Below are 22,867 nucleotides of genomic sequence, written 5' to 3'. Positions count from 1 at the left end.
TTCAGTTGACATTATAAAAGACATAAGGCAATATATCTTTTTTTCTTCTTCTTTTAATTGTCAAGGTGGTGGTGGTGGTAGTGTGACAATGACTATGAGTAATGGATAAAGTTTGTTAACTTTAGGAAAAAATGCTTATTTTACATAAAAAATAAAACTTTTTTTTCCTAAAGATTAAAAACATAGCACAACCAGAGACCCCATCGAGTGATGAAGCAACTAAATTTATAGGACCAATTTTGTCACCACCAGCAGAGTTCAGGGATGAAGCTACACTGATTCTAGAGACGTTTGAGTGAGGTAGAGGGCTCTTTAACGAGGTTTTTGGGGAAATAACCATCTTGGAGGACTTAAGCTGTGATATTGACATGCTTGAGGATCCGGGGTGGACAGATAGTTTCATGTGTGAATATTTAGATGAGGCTACAAGTTCATCTGAACCGAATCCTCATAACGAAGTTCCATCAGAGGACAACATAGACTGGCTGGACCAAATATCACAAAACAAATAGAAACATGAGCCAGGAAACATCGTGGTATATCCTCTAAATTTGATTGAACAGATCGGGCATGGTGGTATCGACAGTTCTCTGTCACACACCATCATTCCACTTAATGCTATAGATGTAATTAGTAATACAACAGCAATAGTATCCCCTCTTCCGGATTTTTTTTCCCCAACTCTGCCTTGCATCACACATTGGTCTAAAGCATCAAATTCGGTGACCCTTTCAACTCTCGCGTGTCGGGTGATATAAAACCAGAGCCTCTGACCAGTACACATTCATATACTGATACGATTCGAGCTTTTCTAGAACAAAACAGAAAGATTTAGGGAGTGGGTGTCAGTTTAAAAGCATCAATAGTACGAAAAATATTTTTGTAAATGAAGGTGCAGGGGAGATGTATTCTACATACTTGTGTACAGATATGTGGGCATTGAACCATAATTTTTCGATTTACGGGTTGGTTTTTACATTTTGGACTCATCGCATTAAAAGTAAGTGGTACAGTTAGAACAAGGGGTGGAGTAGATATGGTTTCTTATTTGTTTAAATTTGAACTGTTACAATGTGTATGTTTAAAAAGGATTTTATTGTCAGCGGCGGGCATAAGGAGGGGGCAATTTAATTAAAATATCACTCAGAATTAGAGCGGGGTAGGGGGATACAACGAATCTGTTTCGATACGAGGCTGCAGTGTTTCAAGTATGCATTTTTAATTGCGGCATACAGACCTCTGCGCAATGATGCCATCTAAGAAAAAGTTGGACAAAATGGCAGTTAATGGTAGGGAGGGTTCAAAGTTCCCCAAAGTAAATTTTAATTGTTTAAATGGTCAATATCCCATGACATTAAAGGGAATATATATTTTTTAGCAGGCTAATGCACATTTAAAGATTGGTGTCACAGTTTTAGATTTTGAGTCAGACTTTGACGTGGGCCAGCAATTAGATAAAAACGGTGTCTTATTTCAAGTGTAGTCCCCATCAAATGAATGACTAGACCTATGGACGTTACGTCTTTGACCCCCACACAAGTAGTCCAACTAAACTTGTTATTTCAATCTAATGTAAGATATGAAGAAGGTTTTAGAAGTGTTTCACAAGTGGCAGTCATTTGCGTGTTCGACCTGTTAGACATGCCTGTAAATATTTTAATTTTAGTTAAAGTTAAATATTCACATGAAGCAACGTAAAGACCAAGGATACTTGCCTCTGCGGTCAGTAAGCAAAGGGGGAATAATCTAACGTTTAAAAATCGTTCGAAACACGCTACTATAGAGCAATAAGATCGCTTTGGACTGCAAGGCTAAGCTGAAAGACGTTTACAATCTGTCAAATTCAAATCATGTGAAAAACCATAAAGTCATCGAGATCTTTTACGCTCTAGCCCAACAAGATTCCAATAATACCCTGCAAGTAATGAAGGAAGTGGAGATGTTGAGTAATGGTGAAGACTACATGTGCTTGGCAGTGGTCAGTCTAAGCGAAACAGTGAAAGGTGCAATTTCACGCCTTCGTTATACAAACTATCCTATTCTCCTATCACCAGATGGCATAGTGGCCATTAAAAATCGTAAAATGTGTTGGGTTTGCAAGGGAGAATTTGATGATGGTGTTGGGAATGGGGGAGGAGGAAGTTGATCGATCATGATCATATTTGGCAGGAAATTACATCGGGAGAGAGAAACTCTAGAGGGATAGCAAACCAATCATATAATTTAATCTTGACACGACAATAATTCGTACCTTTTTTTATACTTAATTCCGATTATGACTGAAAATTTGCTCTTCAATCGTCAATTCAAATGTCTCATGAAGGAATTGTAGAAGAAGCATGGACAAATGGCTCTTTTTCATATAATATCATACACAAATCATCTGAGAAGCTATTGCTGCTCGAATTCACGTGGAAAACTATTGACAAGGGTAACACGTGCCTGAATAACATCGGTTTTTTAGACTCCTTCAGCTTCTTCCCCAAATCTTTACATCAATTGATTCATGTACAGAAAAGTTATAATTTTAATAGCTTCCCCTTCCTCAAACAGCGCTTCCCCGATGATGAAATGTATGATTTATTAACGTGTCAAGGTATTTATCCATATGATTATTACAACTCTAGCTCGAGGCTAGAGGAGGTGTCACTACCGCCCATTGAAGGTTTTTACAATTCTCTTACTGAGAGTAAGTGCACTACCAGCGACTACAAATTTTCTAAGAGGTTTTGGACAAAGGGCGGATGTAAAAACGGGGGGGAGTATTGTAAGCTTTAATAGGCCAGTGACGTACTCACTCTACTGTATATTGTTTGCAAAAATACGGATGAAATTACTGGGGACTGCCGGTTGGATTTTGTTTATTGTTTTTAAACCTCCCAGTTGGTTATATATCAGATAATTTAAATCAGCACATAATAGATAGGTCTGATTGCCGAAGGGTATCAGCCTGTTTTTTTTGTAAGAACAATGCGGATTTGGTATGTTTTTCACGAGAATCGTATATTGAAAAGTGATCCGAGTTGACAGCACACTGATAAAAAGTTAGACGCAGTTTCTATGGATATGAAGTCCCTTTACCCATTTGCAATGTCTCACTCCTGTTTGCGGTAGGGTACTTATATAGGGCTTGACAACCTTTTGTCTTCGAAGGTCCCAGACCCTGCCAGTGTTGAGGAGACTGGGGCAGAGGGATGGTTTTTTGAAATTGACGGTTAAATACCCATGGAAATCCATGACTCGATAAAGGGCTTTGTTTTTCCGTGCATACAGAGATTGGTGGGTAGGGACTCTCTGAATCCCTACAATTTATCTTTATTAGAGGACAGGAATATGCACTGGGTACCTTCCAAACACAATCAAAGTGCCAATTTCAACCCAAACCAGACTATCGTTGTTCAGCACGTGCTATTGAAAGGGATGGTGTACAATGATTTCAAGGTCACAAAAATTCATAGAGCCCTCCGATTTGATCAAACGCCTGACATGAAAACGTTTATTGACGCCTTTGTCAGTAATCGATAATAAGCGAAAATGAAAGTTGAAAAAGAATTCTATAAACTCATTTTGAACTAAGCTTTTTGAAAAATGTGCAAAAGCGTACGACAAAGAAGTTGATTTGAAGTTTTTATCGACCCCACCTATTGTGCTCGAATCATTGCGGATCCTAATTTCCCACAATTCAAAATCATAGAATCCAATCTGGTTCTCTTAAGTTGCAAAAAAAGAAATATTTTATTAAATAAAAATATTTCAGGCGGAAGTTCAATAACTGAAATATCCCAAAAACTCCCGTTGTCATTTTATTATAAAGCATGCAAGGTCCAGGGGTCAATTGATGGACAACTTCAAGTGTACTACGGGGAAACTGATTCACTCCTGTTAAAATTCAAAACTGAAAATATATTGAATAATTTGGAAAATGGCAAGTACATTAGCTCACGAATGAACTAGACTAACTGGCACAAATCCCTTTACACCGAGGTAGTGAAACGCCAAGCTTCAAATCAATTTTTAAAGTAAAACTCTGAAACGGGCAGTAATTTGATGTCCCGTGGTGTGGTTCCGGGACTGAAGGTCTACTGTGTAGGGACGCACGGCGAGTACATCACAAAAGTGAGCACGGGGGTACCCACATACTTTGTAAAAAATAATCTCAAAATGTAGTTGGGTGAAACATGTTTAGAACTCATTTTAGAGCCACAGGTTAAAGTCATGGCGATACGCTTTTTACAATTTAAAAACTACAGATTTTGAAGCTATAAAAACGCCTTGTCTACCATATCAGAAAACTTATATGAACTTGAGGTTGTTTTGCAGTTAATACCACCTGTAATTTATCTATTTTCCCCCCGATGTTAATTTTTATTTTAAAGAAAACAACTCGTTCTAAAAAAATTAACTTAAATTCACTAAAAAAAAAAAAGTATAAATTGGGGGGGAGGGATTTTTTTTGTGTAATTAGGTTTTTTTTAATTCTTTTTTTTTCTATCACAATCAATTTTCAATGTGTGTGTGTGTGCAAGGCATATAATTTTAAAGTATGTAATGCCACCCCCGATCCCGCGCAGCGGGCCCGGGCCCCCGGCGCCCGGCGCTTCTTGGCCCCGGCCGCCGCAGCCCCTGCCCCTGGGGGGAGGGGGGGGGACCCCCACCATTAAACTTCTTTATACAACATTTTATTCAGTTTTTTCACAAGTGTGTGCAGTAGTATAAGAAATTTTTGATTTTTTTATAAATAAATAAATAAAAAAAAAAAGTGTATTTATTTAAGTGTTTTTTTTTTTCTAGTGGCTATGTAAATGTTTTTTTTTTTATTATAAATAAATAAAAAAAAAAGTGTATTTTTTTATTCATGTTTAATGTGCCTTTTTCAATGTAGTATTTTTTTTAAAGTATTGTCACCTTTTTATGTATATAATAAAAGAAAATGTCATTATTTATTCTTCTTCTTCTCGTTATTATTATTATTCTTTAGCGGAGTAGTAGTAGTAGGGAAAATATTTATTCATTGCATAGTAATAGTGTACGGTTAGTTGTCCAGGTGATCTGGTGAGGGGACTTAGTACCAATTTAAAACACTATTCAGATCGGTTCTGTGTGAACCGTCAATGTCGGGCAAAACAACACTATTAACTAAAATATTTAAAAATTTTTAAAAAATGTTTGCTTTAAAACAGAAAAAAATCTACTATTGATTGATTATTTGGCAGGAGTCACATTATGAAGTAAAAGGACTAGGGCTGATTCAATTACAATTCGTACTGTGAATGTTTCCAGCACTATTCATCAAAACTCTTCGTTCATCATTGACTATATGGCAAAATCTATTGAAAAATGGTACCAGGAAATGCTACAACTGTTCACTGTTCGCTCTCATCATGAACAGATATCAGTTACTTTGGTTCTACAAAATCTCTTTCATCAGAGAAAATGTTTGCAAACTCTTGCTTTGCACTGTACCTACTAGATCATCTACACAATTCTTCGTGATTTAAGCTCGCAAATGACTCTCAATGACAGACTATATCCGGGAACCCAAAAAATTTTGCTCTCAGGATACAATTGTGCAACTAATACACCCTACGGTTACATACTATTGAATCTTAATAAAAATACACCCGAGGATCTGCGTGTAGTCGCTGATATTTTTGAAAATGAAATTACAGTATATTTCCCAGTGACCAATAAAAATAACTATTAGCTGCTATTATGACATTGAAGATACTACATGAAAATAGACACTTTTTTTCAGTTCTAAGCACGTCAAAACTTTTTTATAGGAAATCAATGCTCAAACTTTGTATTTAAAACAATTTCATTAATCGAATATCCGAAATTTTTCAAAATTTCATCAAATTAAATTTTAAAGTGCCAAATTTAGTGAAGCAACTAGCAAAGTACCATTGTTCTTGTGTAATTACAGGGGTCTCTAAAAAGAAAGGACATAATTTCAAACGGAGACGACTTCTTCAGGCGGGCGGTAGCTTTTTCACACTTTTACTGCGAATAATTGCAGGACTTGTAAAAAGTTTTCTCTAAAGAGAGAGAGAGAATGTCAAAACCCTATAAATGGACGCAAATAGAATTCACTCTTTCACCTATTGAACACTTTGAGAACAATCTGAGTAAATTCCTTGACAATGAGAATATTGAGGATGATAAAAAAATATTTTGACTTCAAGATGCACTTCGCCGAGTGGACAAACACAAGTCATATCGATCGAAGCCCACTGCTGCTGCTGATCCCCAAAAAGAATCATCTCCTCAGGATTCTGCTGCTGCTGCTGAAACACAATTAAAGAAGGAGGAAATGTATTAATTTTTATTTAAATTTGTAAAGATAAGCCCCAGATATTTGCTTGAAAACATAACACGATTCCTCGAATTTATTTCGGAAAGTGGTCAAAGTCAAGTTGAGAGCATTGGGATATGGATTGTCATTCGGGGCAATAGATATAATCATACTGATCTAATCTATGATAATTTTACAAATCGTAAATGAATAGTGTCATGTGGCACTCCTATCTACAGCTTTTCAAATGAATTAAAATTAAACAAAACTATTATTTGAAAAAGAAGAATTCTAAAAAAAATAAATGAACTTTAACCGTCGTCGTCATCATCAAAATAAACAACACCATTGTCACAATTAAAAAATTAACTTGAAGAAGAAGAAGATTTTAAATCAATTTTGTAAAATACTAGCTCACCGCTGATAGCTAGACAAAAGTGAAGACGTATCAGGTCAACGTCACCACCACCACCACCAACGGCCCGTACACAAAAGGGCAGTTGACGTTACACAACGTGTTTAAGTTCAAAATGGTTGAAGATCTGAAAGGTACTCTTAAAAGTATTGGTGTGGTCGTTAATTTATGTTCCCCCACCACTCTTTGCAAAGTCACTGATGCTCGCAATAATAACTGAAAAGACAATCAACAAAATGAGTCATGTTAAACTCTGCATAGAAATCAGAGATTTTGTGCCAATCAATCTATAAAAAATAAAGCCTTTTACCCATTCCATATAGGGCAAAAAAATATCCTGACTCTATATGAGCTTTAAAGTCGTCAAACTACGCCGTACAATTAAATTATAATTGCAATCAGTGTTTATAGTTGTTATGAATTTGCTATTCTATTGTAATGGAAAAGAGGTTTTGAAGTTGCTCAGGTCAGTGAGAGGATTCTCCAACAGGATTCGTATAAAAAAAATTCCAACGGACTATGGTAGTGAGTTTGTTAACCCCCATTTAGAAACAGTCCTAGAGTAATATAGTACACTGCTTTGTTATACTCAAAGTCCTATAAAGGATGCATTGGCCGAACAATTCATAAGAAGTATTCGACTTTTAGTTTAAAGATTTTGGACATTGAATAATACACCGGCTTATATTATTTATCGTTATAAAATCATGTTGATTTATAATCAGAGACCATTTTGATCAGTATCAAATTGTACCCCAATAGAATTTTATCATTCTAATCCAAATACGAATGAAAAATTTCTTAAACAATATTACGATTAATTCTCGTCTGTCAAGAAGACGAAAAATAAATTCAATTCTAGTGATATGGGCCTAATTACCAGTACAAGTGATGTTTTTTAATAGGGGACTTACCTATTGTCCAACTAGCTTTTTAAGTTGTCAAAGCTCCTACACAATACACCGATCACGGATTTTTTTCCTAATACCATGGATGAGGAGACCCTCGATGTCTCTTATGAATGAAAATGACAAAAAGTTAAAAATTCCCGTGAAATCTCTAAACTGAAAAGGTATTAAAGAGACTTAGTCTCGGGGGTCAGAAACAGTAACTTTTTTGGTGGCTAGGATGCAACTCCGATTTTGATTTTTCGATCAGGGTTGAGGATATTTACAATGCAAACTGATTTCTACGTAAATTCTATGTCCAATTTTTCTGATCCTATCTACAAAGACTTGAATACGACAAGTGATTTTAGGACAACAATCTCCCCCGCAATCAAATTTGATGGTGCGCGTGTAGAGGGTCTTTTTGACTGTATAATCAAAAATACCTCTGGCATACTGGTAAGTGATCGCAAATATGAAATAAAAAATTAGACTCTATGATTGACCTCCACCACAAGTTGATCAATAGAAAATTCAAAAAATCAATGGACTTAACTACGTATCTGCTTTATTATCTTTCGAGGAACTCACCTGTAAGATTTAGTTGGGTCGTAATCTCACAAAAACAATTTCCGCTCGTAAAAAAGGAGCTTTTCATTTCAAACAGTCAAAATAGGAGAGCAAGATCTACATTAGTTTACCTGTTGCTGATGAAAATGTTGTTTTCAATGATAGCATGACGTACTTTATTGGCTTTGAACTCAATATCGGCACTAGGAGAAGTGCTGGACATGATAATCATTTCCTCAGACTACACGCAGGCGATTTAGATAGATAAGTGTATACTTCTCTACCCTACATTTGTGGAAACATTTCTGGTTGGCAACTTATATGTTCTCCTCCTATGAGTTCCGGAGCGAAGAACTAGCCGAGAACATGTTCCCTACTACAATAAAAATCAACTACAGTATAGTCCTTTAATTACTTTATATTTGGAACTCGATCATTTTACGCTAAAAACAGAAGTAAGTGAGTTTTTCGAAATTTCAAAGGCTTATCAGGGAGTAAATATTATGTTTGATCAACGGTCAACGACGACGGCACAATAACCTAAAATTGACAATAGAATAAACCAATTTGTATGCCCCGAGAACGATTTTTCTGTTGGTGCGTTGAGGCCACTTCAAATAGGCAATGGATTGGACTACTAACAAGGGCGTAATCCTCTTTCTTGCTCTGGTCTTGATCGCTGGTTTGCTAGGCTATTTCGTTCTGCACTACCCCTTGCCAGAAAATATCTTGTAGCTGCTGCGTCAAATTTTGCCGCTTCCACACTAACGGACTGGGTATCGGGCAAGAATGTAAAGGAGAATGTTAAGAAACATATTAGATCTTCAGCACGAGCTGGTTGTGAACATTAGGAATCTCAAAAACATTGGTAGGGATTGAAAAGGAAGCTTTTACGTTATTGACTTATCAGATTCAACCAAGTTATGAAGCAATTTAAGTAAAAACATACAGTTATGAATAAAACAATGATTGCCAATAAGCACCAGAGTAAGAAAAAGAAAAAGATTGTTAGATCAAACAATAAGTTCGTCTCTTAAGATTACTTACCCCCACCCACGGGAGTCACATCAATCAATTACTTCCTCGTTGACTCTATTCACTGCTGAAAATGTTTCTGTCAGTGTCAAATATGACTACTATTAACAAGATCCCCCTGCCCCTCCTCTCTCGGAACATCTACACTGGCAAATATTTTCTAATGAAGATTCGTTCATTGATTTGTCATCAACATTTATTGATTTAAAAGTTGTGGTGAAGAAAAAGACAGATAATATAACTCCAACTGCCGGCGATGGTCTCTCCTATGAAATCTGTAGTCTACCCAACCTATTTAAAAAACTTAATGTATCTATTAATGGAACATAGGTGAGCCCTATCTCTAAATTATTGAACTATGCTATCTACATGAAATGTTTGATGATGACCCCCAAGAAGTACAAGGAGATGAGAGGACAATCGTTGAGCTATAAATCTCGAATAGATGTTGATACCAATGATGAGTTGACTACTGCAATGACCCATGTGCATCATCTGGCTGGGAAATTAATGCACGAGATATTAAATTTATCCCCATGGCTACCCCCCAATGTCAAGATAAATCTAAAGTTGCATAGGACGCCATTGAAGTTCATTCTGAGAAAAACACTTGACATCTTGCAGCAACTGATGAAAATTTCGTTATCACATCGGCAATTATCCGCGTTCGAAAAAAAAAAGTTATGAACTCTATTGCATTATCTGCTGACACGTTAAAATCCAACGATCGTAACATTTAAGTTTTTTTCCCTCATAAAATCACCAACCACAGTCAACTTACCCCCGGTTCTCTTAGCTATATTTATTCATTATTTATCAATGTAAAAATCACATAAATACCAGCTGTGGCCTTTTTAAAGAGTTGAGGTGCCGGTGGGTCGTGGACCAAATCCCCCCAAGATTTTAATTTTTTCGGTCTGTCCAGCCATTTGTGCAAAGTGAATGTTATTCCACTGTACACTCTATCATTTGAAAAAAAAGCCTATAGAACTCTGTACGAGTTGACCATGCCCTCCCTAGATGATGACTCTCAAATATTTTAAATTGGAATAGCCTATTAGATAATTTCAAAAAATCACAGAGCTATTGTTTTGGACTTGTGAGGTCTATAGGATATAACCTTAGCACTAACTGGGACTTCAAGTTTAGAGCGTACATTTGTCGATACTCTGACTGATAGTATCTCACTTCTAATACTGAGTCAGTTATAAACCTATCAGGAAATGACGCCTAAAGGTAGTGTCATAATAGATCATGCACCCTGAATAAAACTTAAAGAAACAATTCATTGAGTATGTATCCTTATATGTTCTAGTACAAGTCCTAGAGCCTATCTTTGGACGTCATTAAAAATATTTCAATTTTTAGAAAGACCATGATAATTGTTAATAGATGTCCATCGAATCTTAAGACCGTTTAGGCGCTATTTGTCTTCCAAAAAGCAAGGAAAGTTGAATTGGTTTACCCTCGTGGACTATCGTGTACATTCTACTCTCAACACACCAGCAACTTTATTGAAAATAGTGGGAATAGCATTATTCAAAATCAACGAAAAGTACATTATTTAATGACTAAGACATGTGGCTTTCACGCACTACTCTTTTTCATGTTCAGATGTCGTGGCTACACCTCCACGCAGTTTCTCAACATCTACTTTGACTTACCTAAATTGAACGACTTTCTAGTGGAGAATATACTTACAAGTTTATTTAATATTGATGTTAGTGCCCTAAGAATAAAATTTTGTAAAAATGTATGTGAAATTTTTTATTAATAAAAAAACTTCTATACGTGATCAAACGGCTTTTCTACTCTTTAGATTTCAACCACTGCTAGGTCTTAGTCAACAGCAAATAGTGCAGGTAGATTATCTGGACTCAAAGTATACTGATCCTGATGTAGTGCAATGTCAGGGTTACATTTTCTACAGTAGAGTGTGACTTCACTCTTGTCATATCTCTTTGTATAGTCAATGATACTATTCTCATTCATTCTATAGAATTCAGATGTTTCAATTTGCTTATTTGAAGCAATTTCACAAACAGTGTCCTCAAGTGTCGAATCACATTCCGTCACAGCCAAATAAAAATCAGTGGACTTATAATCATAACACCCAGTGTTTTCACACCGATGACGTAGAAACCATATTATTTTGTTGTTCCAACAGCTGAATCGTTGACCCGGTTCCTCCTCCCAGAAAGATCTATAACCACGATGATACCAATCTCCTAGTAAAACAATAAACTCACCGTTAGGGTTCTTTCCAATCATATCAGGATGTTTACTCTCCCACTTCTTGCATTTATCATAATGACAGTTGGAACATATGTGGCCTCTAGGATGAGAGTCGAATCCCTCTTCAAGACAAGCATCACAACTTTTACTTTGTATAACATATCATCTATTCAATTTTCACGGGGTGCAGAATCTACACTTTTCATCATACTCCTCAATCATTTTGCAATTCTCACATGAAGACCAGCTGACCTGTTTATATATACATAACTGGAATGTATTTAACATCTTTTCAACTGTTATCGCTCTCACTGACACACTAGAACTGAGCTAGCAACAAAAAAAATTGTCAGAGAGAGAAATAGAGTAGTAAGTCATCATTTAGCACCATTTTTCCGATGAAAAAAAGTCCTAAATTTCTAAAATAGTGTTTAAAAGAATATCCACAATATCATTTTGTCGTGTCATGATCAATATATCAATAACTTGTTTAAATGCATTTGGACCACTTTGTAGAAGCTTCATACAAGAGTCTAATGGTGGAGAATCAGGTTTCATTACATCTACTAGTAGACCTAGATAAAATATATTCATTTGAATATACAAATCTTTAAAGTCATCGTATATAATTAAACGTTCTTCTATAATAAATATTTTCGTCATGTTTCTATATTTCTCGAATATATTCATTCTTTTTTTTTTTTAGTCCTAAATATATAACGATTAACTTAATACTGAAAATAATTTAATGTTTCTAATATATGAAAAATAAGATAGTATAATTTAGAAAAAGAAAAAAATACCAGTGATTTGGAAATAGTTTTATTGAACATAATTACAAAAATAATATTCACTGAAGCATTTTGGCCTCATCAATATATTTCAATATAACATCTAACGCTGACCGAAGTTTATTTATGTTGATAATATTTACTTTTCCAGCAAAACACAGCTGCTCCTCCTGCTTAAACTTGTTTAATAATATCGCGTATCTCGCATACATAATGTCCCATTCAAGGCATAGTCTACAACCAGCAGTTATTTCCACAGCTACATTAGGTACTCGTATATCGCTGCTGCTGCTGCTGTCGGTTCCATCATTAATCTCCAATAGTGTAAATGCACCACTCATTTTTTTTTTCAACTAATATACTTGCAAAAAAACTATTATATTTGAATTCAATTCTCTCACTAATATGAATTGTAAAGAAAACTATTCCTTTTATTCAAATCCTAATAATCAATCAAGTTATACTCATTCCTTTTGAGAAAGGTTTAATGATCTGTAGAGTTGGACTACCAGAAAAACCTGTTTGGTACGGGGGGTGTACGCAAAGTATATACCTTCAAGCAAATTCCATATGATATTTCAAATTACTATAGCTTCTATAGAAATCATACCTCTTTGCAAATGACCCTGGTAACCCAATGCATTGAAAACCTACACACATATCCATGCCTCAGGCGTAGGTTTCCTTGTCCCTTTTCAACGAATTGGGCGCTTACTACTTAACATTGGGCAAAGTTCATAACTTGCAGCCCTTCCCCCTGGGACTTTGGGGGATTCAGTCATCCTCAAAGACATAGTTATTATATTTTTCGACCATGCTGAACAAAATTGCTATCTCAAAATTTTGATCGGGTGACTTTGGGAAAAATGAACGTGGGAGGGGGCCTAGTTGCTCTCCATTTTTTGGGGGTCACTTAAAAAGGGCACTAGAACTTTTAATTTCTGTTCGAATGAGCCATCCTGCTATATCCTAGGACCACTGGGTTGATGCGATCACCCCTGGGAAAAAAACAAATAAACACGCATCCGTGATCTTTCTTTTTGCAATGAATACAAAATTCCACGTTTTTGCAGGTAGGAGCTTAAAACCCATACAGTAGAGTTTTCTGATACGCTGAATCTGATGGTGTGATTTTCATTAAGGTTTTATGAATTTTAGGGGGTGCTCCCCGTTTTTTCGAAAATCAGGCAAATTTTCTCAGGTAACTCTCTCATGTAACTTTTGATGGGTAGGACTAAACTTGATGAAACGTGTATATTTGAAATCAGAATAAAAGTCTAATTCTGTTGATGTATCTATTGGTATCAAAATTCCGTTTTTTAGAGTTTCGGTGACTATTGAGCCGGGTCGCTCCTTACTTACAGTTCGTTACCACGAACTGTTTGAAAAACACATTATTTTATCATTAGGCCTACACAAAAATTTGGAAGTTTAATAATAAAGAAAGTTCCTCAAATGAATTTCTATTGGAAATCTACTTGACTAGATGGAAAATTTACTGCCCTTCCACTTTTTATTAATGGATATTGTCTACTTAAAAACCATTTTATCAGTAGCTTTTATGATAAATCATAGCGATGTAAAATCAATCAATACGATGTCAAACTTATTTTATGTCTTGCATTGCAGCAGATTTATAGCTGAACTTTATTAATACTAACAGTCTTGATGAAATGTACGATGGCTTCCCTGAAGTTTGATTTATGCTTTTTCTAATTCAGGTTTCTTCTTATTACTCATTTTTTACTATTATCTACCGTTTCTTGTAATTAATTTTTAAAACTGTTTTCGATAAAAGAAATGGTTCAAAGCAAAACAAAGAGCCTCGTTAAAGCCAAAGAGGTACAGAAATATAGTGTAATAAGTAATAATAAGTAATAATTCAACCTTACGAGGAACGAAAATGTGTGTGTGTGTGTGTGTGTGTGTGTGTGTGTGTGTGTGTGTCTGTCTGTTTTTGTTGTTTTTTGTCTTTTGGTTTGTCGTTGTTCTTTTCTTTGTTTGTTTGTTTGTGTGTGTATGTTTGTGTGTCTGTGTGTGTGTATGTGTGTGTGTCTGTGTGTCTGTCTGTGTGACTGACTGTGTGTCTGTCTTAGTGTCTGTGTTTGTGTGTGTATGTGTGTGTGTCTGTGTGTCTGTCTGTGTGTGTGTCTGTGTGTGTGTCTGTGTGTGTGTCTGTGTGTGTCTCTTTGAGGGGGTATTTGAGTCGGGCTGGGTTTGTGACTCGGTGTGTGAGCGGTTGTGTGTCTTGTTGTTAGTCTGGGTGTGATTCGGGTGGTGGGTCGTTCTCTGTGTCTGTCTGTGTCTATGTCTGTGTGTCTGTGTGTGTGTGTGTGTGTGTGTCTGTGTGTGTGTCTGTGTGTGAGTGTGTGTCTGTGTCCGTGTCTGTGGATGTGTGTCAGTCGGTGTGAGTGTCGGTTTGTGTGTCTGGTTGGTGTACTTGTTGTGTTACTGTTTGTGTTACTGATAGATGTTCGGTTGGGTGGTCTGATGGGGGTTCTGTTTGGTTGTGGGTGTGTGTGTGTGTGTGTGTGTCTGTGTGTGTGTCTGTGTGTGTGTCTGTGTGTGTGTGTGTGTGTGTGTATGTGTGTGTGTCTTTGTGTGTGTCTGTGTGTGTGTCTGAGTGTGTGTCTATTTGTGTGTCTGTGTGTGTGTCTGTGTGTGTGTCTTTGTGTGTGTATGTGTGTGTGTCTGTGTTTGTGTCTGTGTGTGTGTCTGTGTGTGTGTCTGTGTGTGTGTCTGTGTGTGTGTCTGTGTGTGTGTCTGTGTGTGTGTCTGTGTGTGTGTCTGTGTGTGTGTCTGTGTTTGTGTCTGTGTGTGTGTCTTTGTGTGTGTCTGTGTGTGTGTCTGTGTGTGTGTCTGTGTGTGTGTCTGTGTGTGTGTCTGTGTGTGTGTCTGTGTGTGTGTCTGTGTGTGTGTCTGTGTGTGTGTATGTGTGTGTGTCTGTGAGTGTGTCTGTGTGTGTGTCTGTGTGTGTGTCTGTGTGTGTGTCTGTGTGGGTGTCTGAGTGTGTGTCTGTGTGTGTGTCTGTGTGTGTGTCTGTGTGTGTGTCTGTGTGTGAGTCACTGTGTGAGTCTGTGAGTGTGTCTGTTTGTGATTGTGTGTGTCTGTCTGTGTGTGTGTCAGAGTGTGTGTCTGTGTGTTAGTCGGATCTTTTGTCAGTGTGTGTGACTGTGTGTGTGTCTGTGTGTGTGTGTGTCTGTGTGTCGGTGTTTGAGTCAGTGAGTTTTACAGTGAGTGATAAATTGAGACTTACAGTTGTAGGCACAGGGTGATGTTAATTGTGTTGGAAGTTGTGTGTGTGTGTTTGTTTTTCTGTGTGTGTGTGTGGCGCGGTGTCTTGCGGGGGGTGGTGTGGGTGCTCCTGTGGGTTCTGTTGGTTGTTTTCTGTGTGTGTGTATGTGTTTGTTTGTTTGTGTTTGTGTTTGTGTGTGTATGTGTGTGTGTCTGTGTGTGTGTATGTGTGTGTGTATGTGTGTGTGTCTGTGTGTGAGTCAGTGTGTGAGACTGTGTGTGTGGCTGTGTGTGTGTGTGTGTGTGTGTCTGTGTGTGTGTCTGGGTGTGTGTCTGTGTGTGTGTCAGTGTGTGTGTCTGTGTGTGTGTCTGTGTGTGTGTCGGTGTGTGTGTCTCTGTGTGTGTCTGTGTGTGTGTCTGTGTGTGTGTCTGGGTGTGTGTCTGTGTGAGTGTCTGTGTGTGTGTCTGTGTGTGTGTGTGTGTGTGTGTCTGTGTGTGTGTCTGTGTGTGTGTCTGTGTGTGTGTCGGTGTGTGTGTCTGTGTGTGTGTCGGTGTGTGTGTCTGTGTGTGTGTCGGGTTGGGTGTCGGTGTGTGTGTCTGTGTGTGGGTGTGTGTGTGTGTGTGTGTGTGTGTCTGTGTGTGTGTCTGTGTTTGTGTCTGTTAGTTTGAAAGAGATAGAGTCATAGATTGTGGCATTGAGAGTGAAAGAGAGAGATAAAGTGAGATATACAGAGATTTTTTCTGTTTGTTAGTGTTATTGTGTGTCTATTTGTTTGTGTTTGTGTGTGTGTTTGTGTGTGTATTTGTTTGTGTGTGTGTGAGCTTCTGATTGAGTGTATTAGATAGAGAAACACAGAGAGAATTAGATAGATACAGAGAGAGAGACTGTGAGACAGACCGTGTGACACTCTGAGATACGGTGGGTCGGTGTTGCTGACTGAGTGTGTGGCTTAGTCTGGTTTTTTGGGTGTTTGTGTGAGTCTGTGTGTGTGTCGTTGTGTGTGTCGGGGTGTGTGTCTGTGGGTGTGTCGGTGTGTGTGTGTGTGTGTGGGTCTGTGTGTGTGGGTGTGTGTGTGTGTGTTTGTGCGTGTGGGTGTGCGCGTCTGTGTGTGTCTGTGTGTGCGTCTGTTTGTTCGACTGTGTGTGCGTCTGTGTGACTCTCTGTGTGTGTGTCTGTGAGAGTGTGTGACTCAGTGTGTGTCAGTGTGTGTGTGAGACTGTGTGGGTGTTTGAGTGTGTGAGCTTGGGTGTGTGTTTGTGTGTTGGTGAGTGTGAGTGTGTGTGTGAGTGAGTGTGTGTGTGTGTCTGTGTGTGTGTGTGTGTGTGGGTGTGTGGGTTGGTGTGTGTGTGTGTGTTTGTGTGTGTGTGTCTGTGTGTCTTTTTCTATGTGTGTGTCTATGTGTGTGTGTATGTGTGTGTGTGTGTATGTGTGTGTGTGTGTGTGTGTCTGTATTTGTGTGTGTGTGTGTGTCTGTATTTTTATTTACATTTTGGTCGACTTTTAGTTTCCGTTCGAATGAGTACTCTCCTGAACTTCTAGGACCATTGGTTTGATACGATCATCCCTGGGAAAAATTATTAATAAATGAATACGCATCCGTTGTTTTTCTTCTGGTCGAAAACACGAAATTCCACAGTTTGCCGATGGTTGCTTGAAACCTTTACAGTAGGGTTCTCTGATAATTTCATTAAGAGTTTTATTTTAAGTAACTATTTTCATTACGACTCCTTGACTTTTTAGAAGTGTTTTCCCCCTTTTTTGAAAATCATGCAAAACATATCAGGCTCTCAGCTTTTTATGAAAAAAATAAACTTGATGAATTATATAAATTTGGAAAAAGCATAAGCAGACTATTCTTTTGATGTATCTATTTTAGTCAAAATTTTGTCTTTTAGAGTTTTGGATACTATTGTGGCGATTCGCTCCTTACTTACAGTTTTATTGTTTGATATCGCAGAATTTTATTACACAAAACAGTTTTTCACCTTGCTTTTTCAACACTTCTAGCTGTAGAAGCTTTGTTTAGATACGAGTTTTTATTCAGTTGTGTTTTTAATTGTTTCTGATTCCAAAAAATAGTGTTTGGTTTTCGGATTTCGCTTTCTCATTAATCAGTTTTGCCGCCTTTTTAACAATTATACTCCTTAATTGTTAGAATTTAGTGGTTTTTTCATGTAAGGCAGTTTTATCTAAGAAGCTATTTAAAATCAAACTTTCGTATAAAACAATGTCATTGTACTTCTAGAAAGTTTAAGAACACTTTGCTAATCTTTTTTTTTGTTCTAGTTAATTGTCCTCTACCTGTCCCGGAAACTACGGAATGAAATATGGAGACAGAAACAATTATGGGAATATGACTACTAGTATGCAATGTGAAACTGGGTTTTTTTAAGGTCAATTATTAATCCTTTTTTTTTACGTCAGTCATGTTCTATATTATGTTTCTTGTTCCTACTTACTTTGAACAAAAACAAGCATGCCTATAGTCCTATGTACAAATTTTTTAAATTCTTTGACTCTCTCTGTTAAGCCACAATATTGAATTAATTTTTAGTTAAAATCCAAAACCACCTCGGTTTTGGATTTTCAGTTATTTTATGTTGTAATACAAGTACTTTAATTAGTTTGAATAATAGTTATTTATGTAGGCTTTTTTTTCTTCTTCTTTATTTTTTAGTTATGTTACTCCAAAATTCATTATCGATTTTTTCTGTCGGTTTAATCATGGACCATCAATGTAATCCAGTATTCCTCAACCTTTTTACTATTGTGGAATTCTTAAAATGAATTGAATTTTTCAAAAAGTCACCACATATACCCTATCTCTTTCAACTTTCTTTTTAATGTTGGTTCTCGTGGTTTTGTAGTAGTTCATTTTAACTCATGTTTTCTTGTTGCCTCTAGGAACTTGATATTTCGAGAAATCTGTGCTTAGAAATCCTGTTATAACCTAATTCAAACTTTAACATATGTCAAGGACTAAGAAACTTTTACTTTTAAACACTGCAAACCTTTGGATAAATTTGTGAAACTCTTCGACAGAAATGGGAACAAGCCACAAGCACAATAAATATTACCTCTTATTTTGGTTAGGCTAACTTTTGGGCAAACGGGTGTCTACATTAACTGATTTCACGCTTTTTCATTTCTGGTATCATCCTTAAAAAGAATAGGAAAATCATTTAGAATGGAATAAAAGCGATAAGTTATTCAAGGAAATCTAAATAAATTTAAAAAGTGGTAACAATTTCAGTTTTATCTCCCTTTGTATCTGCAAAGGGAGGTATCTCCGTTTGTAGAACTCAGTTTTTATTTGCTCAACCAGCAAAAGCAGGCCTTTATGGTGAAACATAAGTACTGAACTTTCAAATGCAGAAGCAGGGGTGGGTGGTTGCCCAAAAATTTCCTTAGACAACTTTCAAATTGTAACTCGTATCTATATAGTTATCATATGTAGTATTCGCAATATAGCATGTTAGTGCATCAGCTAAATGGTGCACGAACTAAAACTTGCAGTTGACAACTCTGTATCTCTTTTGAATATTGTGTGCAACAATCCAGCTGCAAATTCCAGGTTTTTTTCATATAAGGCAGGTACCTGAAACTGAATACTTATGTGATATATGAGACCATGGGAAAACCACCTAGAATAAATCTTTCATAAAAATAAGACCTGTATTTGCTTACCTGTACCCTAGTTTTCTTATGTATTCCATAGTTTTCTTAATTTAAATTATGAAACCGAGAAAATCAATTTTATTTTATTTTTTTTCATATTTTGAAACAGCAGAGGTTTCAAGCTATTTTGTTAAACAAATTATTTGTTTAACTTGTAAAAGTAAAAAAAAAATGGTGTGAAAAAAATGCGAAGTTCCCAGAAAATTGTGCTAGCGCTGCCAGATCGTTTTAATCTGTAAAAATAACGGACTATAGAAGAGTGGTATTGTAAGTGATGTGGAACAATCTACAGAGTTGTATTAAAAAGTGGGAAACCAGAACGTTAACCTTAAGTGAATAATTTTCAGTATCCCATAAAATTTCTGACAAACATTTATTTTAATAGTAAATAAGCATAAGAAAAGATTGTGATTAAGGGAAACCTATGATGACAGTTGCAATCTATAGTTTGTTCTAAGTCACAATTTATCATGTTTAATAAACAACTGTTAAAGATAGCAGTAGGTTAGAGGGCTCTTTCTACCGGTCCTATAGGTTGACAGTTTCGTTCAAGTGAGGTATTGTTAATTTCTTTATGTCCTTTTCTAAGAGTTAGTCATTCTTTTGTAGTGCTTTTTTTTTAAATAAACATTCATTTTTCGTGCTTTTACTAATTCTCAAAATACGATTAATGTTTATAACCTATGCTGGTGGTCGCCATTACCAGGCTCGTTACTAGCCAAAATATTTTTTTTTTGGGGGGGGGGGGCAAGGGATTTTACCAACTGGCTGACATTCCAAAGACCAATTTCAATTTATGTAGCAAAATGGAGAGGGACCCTTAACCCTCCCTCCCGTTTTTTCCAATAGTAGCTTATGGGTTTGTATGGCATAATGCCCAATTTTCAAAATAGTCGTTTGAATAAGAATGACCTTATCGGGATTCCAATAACCCCTTCAAAAACCTTTGTAAGTCCAAGCTACGGAAATTTGGTGATGGGATGAGAAATAGGTTTAACTCTTGATTCAATAAGAAAATGGATCCCGTGGTCCTTAAACCCCTGCCCACTCACCGCCAATTTTTTTACAGAAAGATAGGCGTGTTGCACCTTCTTTGAGCTGAGATTATACAAATATTTCCACTCTGTATGGTTAGAAAACCGATGTGGGTCAGTCTTTCGTTTCAACTTGGATAGCGTCCCTCTCCCTTCATTGACAACTTATCAGAGGCAACGCTATAGCGTTGCCTATAGTAAAGGCCATACGGCTCCAATGTTTTAGTATTATTTTTTTTTTCCCCAGAGGCACTTCATACGGAAGGGTTCGTCGTAGAAACTTCAAAGGGGGCTCATTCGATTGGAAATCGAGAGTTCTAGTGCCCTTTTTAATATTCGAAAATGATTGGAGGGCAACTAGCCCCCCCCCCCATGCCCTTCATTCCCCCAAACACATCCAATCAAAACTTTAAGATAGCCTTTTTGTTCAGCGTAGTTGATTTCCAGATAGATAATATATTTTTGAGGAAGACACTCCCCCACAACCCTCAGGACAAGGGTTTTAAGTTATGCCCTGGGGGCATATAAGGTTTTTATAGAAGGCGTTGTCGTAGGAACTTCAAAAAAGGCTAATTCGTTTGGAAATTCAAAGGGCCAGTGCCCTGTTTAATATTCGAAAGTTATTGGAGGGCAACTAGCCCCCCCTCCCACGCCCATCATTCCCCCAAACATATCCAATAAAAATTTTAATATAACCATTTTGCTCAGCGTAGCTGATTTCCAGATAGAAAATATGTTTTGAGGAGGATACTACCCCACAGCCCTCCGGGCAATGGTTTTAAGTTATGCCCTGGGGGCATCTAAGGTTTTTATAGAAGGTGTTGTCGTAGAAACTTCAAAAAAGGCTCTTTCGATTGGAAATTCAAAAGGATAGTGCCCTTTTTAATAGTCGAAAGTGATTGGAGGGCAACTAGCCCCCCCCCACGCTCATCATTCCCCCAAACACATCCAATCAAAATTTTGATATAGCCATTTTGTTCAGCGTAGTTGATTTCCAGAGTTGCTTTATATGCAAGGGTTGCATATTTGTTCAGCGTAGTTGCTGTATATGCAAGGGTTAAAAATACCATTTTGTTAAAAATAGTTGAAAGGTTAAGTAACAAAACTCTGGCGTCGACAAAACCCCCCAGAGCCCGGAGACAGGAATGAATACTCGTATAAACCTCAGAGAGGGCTTATTGGATTGGAAATTGAAAGTTCTAGTCTACGTCTTAACAATCAAAAAATATAAGATGGTAAATAACCCCTCCAGGCCCTTATCCCCAACCCGTTCCGTTGAGCTTATTCTGTTTCTACCAAAAAGCCCAATGAGTTAGAATGTTTTGGTATTAGCACACACCTATTAGGCATCTGCTCTTCTCCGTAACAAGGAAATAAACAGAGAGTGTAAGGCAGTGGCGGATCCAGGAGAGGGGCGAGGGGGAAAGGGCGCCCCCCCCCTAACGTAGTCTAGAGTAGTGTAATTTACTTAATTAACGCAAGATTGCGTTAATTAATTTTAATATTTTTTCAATCCATTCATTGTTGTCAATCGCTGTTCACAAGTTACTCAAGCTGTCTATTGTTCATATATAAGGTTTTTATCAAAGAGCTAATCGTATAGACTTGAAAAATGCCTCATTCGATTTAAATTGAAAGTTCTAGATCCGTTTTTTAAAGTCAAGAATAATCGGACAGTAAGCACCCCCCCCCCTCCCATGCCATAAAAAATTGAAACTTTTTGCAATCAAAAACGAACAAAAATTAATTAAAAAAACTTTCCGAAAAATAAGTTTTTCAAAGAAAAGTAAAGGCCATTTTAAACTTAGGCTCAGGAGATACAAATGTCTGTTAAAATTCAAACTCTAAACGACCAGAAATTACTATTAAAGAATAAATGAAACCCAAAAAGAACAGAAATTAAATAAACAATCATAGCAAAAACACACAACAAGTAATAATATAAATGAATAAATAGATCTAAAAGCTAGTAATGCTTAGACTGAATATTAACATCAAAATTAAAACGAAAAAAAAATAGTTTGCTATTAAAGTATAAATGAAACTTCAAACGAACAGAAATTAAATAAACAATCAATGCGAACAAACATACAATATATATTAATGTAAATTGTGTCCTTAGAATGTCAATGTAAATGTTAATGTTTTCTTAGATATCAGCGCGAATCCGCCGTCATTCACTGAAATTATAGCAGCAGCAAAGAAGCTGAAAAATGGGAAGTCGCCTGGCAAAGACAGGATATCCGCGGAAATGATCAAAGCAAGACCTGCCTAAAGTTCTGGACAGCGTTGTTCGCATTAATCTGGACGACCGCCAAAATACCTTTGAATTGGAAACGCAGACCGCTTGTGAGGATCTTCAAGAAAGGCGATGCGTCCTTCTCAGGCAACTGATGATGAATCTGCATGCTTTCCATACCTAGAAAATTGCTGACGCACATTTTACTGCAGAGAATCAGCTCGCAGCTCGACAGACACCTTCGCGACGAGCACCATGGATTCAGACCGAGCCGTTCTTGTGCAGACCTAATATTTACCCTACGGCTACTGACGGAAGAAAGCAGTGAGTGGTGATCAAAGATTTATATGATATGCATCGATTTTGAGAAGGCATTTGATTCAGTAGACCGCCAAAGTCTGTGGAAGGTCCTACTGCATTACGGAATCCCTGAAAAGATAGTTTCACTGATTG

General features: G+C 37.0%; 1 protein-coding gene across 2 annotated transcripts in view; it reads left to right on the top strand.

Moving 5' to 3' along the window:
- LOC148949368 (tetraspanin-33-like) overlaps positions 1-19,790 on the top strand; it is a 555,122-nt gene extending 535,332 nt beyond the window's left edge. For both annotated transcript variants that reach the window (XM_089093400.1, XM_089093399.1), the window contains one exon: positions 17,750-19,790. In XM_089093400.1, the coding sequence (XP_088949526.1) occupies positions 17,750-17,827 (78 nt within the window). In that variant the 3' untranslated portion in view covers positions 17,828-19,790. The remainder of the gene's footprint in view (positions 1-17,749) is intronic.
- The last annotated feature ends 3,077 nt before the right edge of the window (positions 19,791-22,867 follow it).

This window comes from Artemia sp. Qi Xiang Cuo, chromosome 8 (assembly GCF_049724085.1).
Source record: "Artemia sp. Qi Xiang Cuo chromosome 8, ASM4972408v1, whole genome shotgun sequence".
Classification (NCBI taxonomy): Eukaryota; Metazoa; Arthropoda; class Branchiopoda; order Anostraca; family Artemiidae; genus Artemia; species Artemia sp. Qi Xiang Cuo.
The sequence above is the reverse complement of the archived record's forward strand: the minus strand, read 5'-3'. Positions and strand labels throughout refer to the sequence as shown.